Source organism: Argopecten irradians, chromosome 1 (assembly GCF_041381155.1).
Source record: "Argopecten irradians isolate NY chromosome 1, Ai_NY, whole genome shotgun sequence".
Classification (NCBI taxonomy): Eukaryota; Metazoa; Mollusca; class Bivalvia; order Pectinida; family Pectinidae; genus Argopecten; species Argopecten irradians.
The window spans coordinates 72,528,008-72,532,709 of record NC_091134.1 but is presented as its reverse complement, the minus strand read 5'-3'; the positions used below and the strand labels follow the sequence as shown (position 1 = coordinate 72,532,709).

The 4,702-nt window shown below is 43.2% G+C and overlaps 1 protein-coding gene across 1 annotated transcript; it reads right to left on the bottom strand.

Annotated features, from left to right (window-relative positions):
* Positions 1-1,389: 1,389 nt before the first annotated feature.
* On the bottom strand, positions 1,390-4,702 carry LOC138314125 (uncharacterized). Its single transcript, XM_069254306.1, has 4 exons — positions 4,367-4,702; positions 3,132-4,223; positions 1,766-2,876; positions 1,390-1,676 (listed from the first exon to the last, which is right to left on the bottom strand). The coding sequence occupies exons 1-4, from the start codon at positions 4,700-4,702 to the stop codon at positions 1,390-1,392; spliced, it is 2,826 nt and encodes a 941-aa protein (XP_069110407.1).

Sequence of the window (4,702 nt, the reverse complement as noted above, 5' to 3'; positions counted from 1 at the left end):
CATTAATTCTTTTTTTTCTATTCGTTTGGTCAAGAATCTGAAATCAAACTTAAATCATACTGGCGCGAATGATAACAAACAATCGCCACTTTTAAAATAATTGGCATAGGCTACATATTTATCTGTGTATTTCTTTCAAGAATTTTCAAATATACTGTATAATTCATAAATCAACAATAATTTCGACATTCCTACAGTAGGCCTACCTCAATACGACACCAGACCGTCTGTATATTGAAAGCATCGCCAGTATAAAAGATGACATACGCCAGACAATCTTCGGTAAAAAACTTTATCCAAAAGCACATGGTTAGGTAGCAGTGTACAGTAAGACCGAATGGCCATGGGTGAGATTTTTATTAAGCAGAAAGCCCCTGTTTTATTATATGCATAAAAAAATAAAAAATGTATATATCCTAAAATTGGTGAATTCATTCTAGAGAATTATATGCAGGCTTCACATTTGCATAAATAAATTCCCCAAAATGGGTTCGAGATTAATGGTTTAGAGGGTATCCGAATGTGCGTCTAAGATGGAAAAACTCAATACTGTAGCAGCAGAAATTGATAGCTGGGGTACGAGGTAAGATTGCTCAAAAGTTTAATGATATACCTATGTCGAAATAGGCTCAGTTCCGCTATCACGGCAGTGATGCTTGGTTTTAAACTGTGTTCAAGAAAAAAAAATCTCCTAGAGGGGGTGTAATTTTGGGTTGAAAATCCCAATTTTTTGCATTTTTTCAAAAAAACAAATTTGGTTACCATGGTTTTTACAGGCTCACAAAACCACAAAAAGCGGACCTGTCCAAACTTGAACTCTGCATAACTATTGCAAATGTTGTGTAGATTAAAAATATATATACTTTTATATAGATGTTATTTAAGGTTAAAAAGCTGTGTGTACATAATTAAAGCCTGCACTTTATTTTGCTGAATTTTTCAAATCTACTGTACACTGCCAGCTTAATATACAACGAGAGCGAGACTTCCGCCAAGGGCGATAACTCTACTTGTACTAAATTAACTAAGGTCACACACCGCCACTATTATACAATAATGCTACTAACACTACAACTATATGTCATGTGATATAATATAGTGGCGTGGCTTCTTCCTTCTCCTTGAAGACATAACTCTTAAGAACATCATTAAACTTCGAAACGTTAACTTGCTAGGAACACTGCATTGGACATTAGATTTAGACATTTAAATTTTCCAACCTTCAGTAACGCTAAATTTGAAACAGTTCTAGTTACTCTGTAATCTCAAAGTCAAACTGTCTTGTGCAACACTTTTGCATCCTAAACGAAACTTTCTAATTGACACTAAATCAATGGCTATTAGTACAGGAAAAAAACGCAAATAACTAATTATAAACTCCAGCTGTTTTTACGAAAGATCATAATCGTTCAGATATTTTGGTGGTCGGGAATGTCGTCGTGGCCGTGTTGTAGGTTCGGGTAGAGTGAGAGGGGGTACATCATTATCGGATTTGACACAAGTACTCTCGTCAGACGGAGTGTTAACGACAGGTGGAATGTCTTCACATGTACTACTGTCCGATTCACCGACAAGAATAGGGATGTCTGGAGAGTCACGAGTTGGTGGCACAGTCGTTGCAGGGGTTGACAAAAGAGGTGGTATGTCCACTGGAGTCGGTGGCTTGGATGCAGTACCTGGTGTGTCATCATATTCCTCCTCGTACTCCGGACTATGTTTATTGTAGACCGGCTCAGGAATGGTATATAGAACACCAAACACTCACTGAGTTTAACTTTGTACGATGAAGAGCGTAGTTGGTTACCAGTAAATTTCTTTATGAAACACCACTCCGATCCTTCTGGGATGGACACAACTAGGTAACGATTACGAGCTTTAGTTTTGTCCCTATCTGTATACAGATACACTAAGTCACCAACTTTAATTTCGGCCATGTATGGTGTCTGACTATCGCGATGTTTGGGATATTTAGATTTTTCGCTAGACCGGTGGTTGGTCTCGCGGCGCTTGTTCTGTTCGATGATGTTGTCTCTGTCCGAAATTGGTAATTGGTCGTGTGTAAATTGACTCCGTTGTGTCCAACACTCGCGTGCAGATAGACCGGATCCGCGAATACGAGAATTTAACCGAGCAACTGCGGTTGCCAGAGCAAGCTCAGTAACAGGTCCCCCACCAGGTTCTTGGCGTAGAAGTTCATCTTCTAGTTCGGCGATTGCCCTTTCAGCAACTGGGTTTTTGTTGATGTTCTTTATTCGGCCGACTTCAATTTCTATACGAAACCTGTGAAGAATCGTATCGTCCCGTAGAGACATAAAACCTGGAGCAGGGTCTACTCGGATAATGGCGTGAGGACCGTCGAGAGGGTGTAATTCAAGGGCGAGACGCAAGAGTCCGTCACGAAGCGTCTCACGCTTTTCGTCAAGGATCAAGCAGGCTGATGTGTAAGAAGTTGTTGTTTCGCGAAGTAGTAATATCAATTGGCGGTTGCGTCTGAGAACATCTGCAGCAAATGAAACCCCGACAGCATCTGGGGGTTGTTCTGAAGACTGGTGGATTAATGTCCGCGGTAACTTTTTCAGTGAAGCACACATGTGGCATGAGTCACAAGCACGAGCGATAACCGAGTTCATGTCTAGTCCATAGAAGTGTCTTTTCATGACAAGCTGCATTTGATGTCTGCTTGGGTGATCCAGTTTAATATGTAACGCTGTCACCAGACCATCTAGAACTGAGCGTGGAACGACTATGAGCTCTGTGGATGGTTGTAATGGGTCATTCCGTCGAACTACTACGAGGCCATCCTTGGCGATGGATGTGACTGTTAAATAGCGCTTCACGTCCTTAATGTTCGTAAGCTTCTTTGACGGCCGCGTGCCCTGTTTAAGATGGGCATGAGCTCTGCGCAGATCCGGACAGTCAGATTGGATAGCTGTCTATGCAGATCTTGTTGTGAAAGGTAATGAAGATTTGTTGTCGATGATATCTTGAACATTAACTGATCGAACAACGGAATCCTCAGTGATGGCAATAAAGTTGCATATTTGGCAGCTCATTTCCTCGCATGTAGGCGCATTTCGGCTGGCAAAATCAGAAGGTATGTTAGCAGAACCCGACAGGTGTCTAACACTGACCTGATATCTGCTAACGGTTGTGAGGAAGGAGGTTACACGGGGGCTAGCTGAAAACTCTCCACGTGCAAGCTTATTGATAGCTTGGACACACGGCTGGCTATCAGTCAGGACACAGGTTTGATGCTTTGATTGTATGATGTATGGGCTATAATGCTTGACTGCTGCCGCAATACACAGCGCTTCTATCTCGCATGGGAGCCAAGTAACTTGGTGTTTTCTCAGTTTGGCACTGAAAAATCCGGCGAGGCTGAGTTGGTTGGCGCGCATGATATACAATGTGGCCCCGATACCATGTTTACTGACGGAACCATCAGTCACGATCCAAAGGACATCAGATGGAGTAGGTAGGGCGATGGCTTTGTTGGAGGATAACGACTCCTGGGCATAGGAAAAACGTTCTTCTAGCTGGTCAGTCCAATTAATTTTGTCTTTGGATTGTAGTCCTGCAACTGCTTCCTCAAGTGGTGCTAGAATTTGTGAACAGTGAGGTACGACGCGTCCTAACATCTTGTAGGCACCGAGGAACGAACGAAGGCTAAACGCTGTCTCTGGTCGCTTACAGGTTGCTAACACGGCAACCCTGTGGGGACTAGCCGAAATGTGTCCTTGTGACCATATCCATCCCAGTATGGTGGTGGACCGAGGACAAACAACGGTTTTCGAGGAGGATAAGCGAAGGTCACAGCGTTGTAGGCATTCCATGACTTTGGACCAGTTTCCCAGTAGCTGTTCTGGTGTGTCTCCACCGCAGTATAGATCGTCCGCTAATTTTGCTACGATACCATCTTGTAGACAGTCACCGAGAACGCGGCACATCATTTCTTCGAGGGCAGTCTCCGATCCTGGCATTCCCATAGCGCAACGTCTATACACACAAACACCTCGAAATGGTGTCACTACACCGCAATACTTCATGGATGCCTTTGAGAGAGGAATTTGATAAAATGCACTTGTGAGGTCAGTTACGATAATATACTTCCACTGAGCAATAGTGCGTAGTGTAGAGTCCACGTCTGGCATCAATGACGGTTGTGGTTTGCTGTAACGTCCCACGTCCTCAAATGCTGTCACTAGTCGGAATCCACCGTTGGGCTTTTAGACAAGAAAAGAAGGGTTTAGGTATTCTACAGTGACACCAATGTCCTTTGGTTTACTAAACACTCCTTGTTTCTCTAACTCATCAAACTTTTGTTGCAAGGTGACAAGCTTATCGCGCGAGTATTGGGGGATTCTGCCTTTTCTTTGAGGAGGTTGGCAGGGCCCATGTTGATATGTGCCTCAAACTTCCCTGCAGCACCGTTATATCCTCTGAAGTTAGGGTCAAAGAGATTGTCAAAAAGATGAAGCTTGTCGCGGAAGGCTTGTCTAGTATAATCTGGTAAGATATTGTCGGGATCAAGTTGTACGGAGTCTGTGTTGTACGCGCTGGCTACGACTTTGTCGCGATGAACGTCTATAGGAGGATCAGAATTGGTGCTGGTGTGTTTGATCACTGTAGAGCTGACTTGACAGAAATGTTCATGTTTTCGGAGCATTTGTGGTTCTAACGTGTTGTTGGGTATACGAATCAT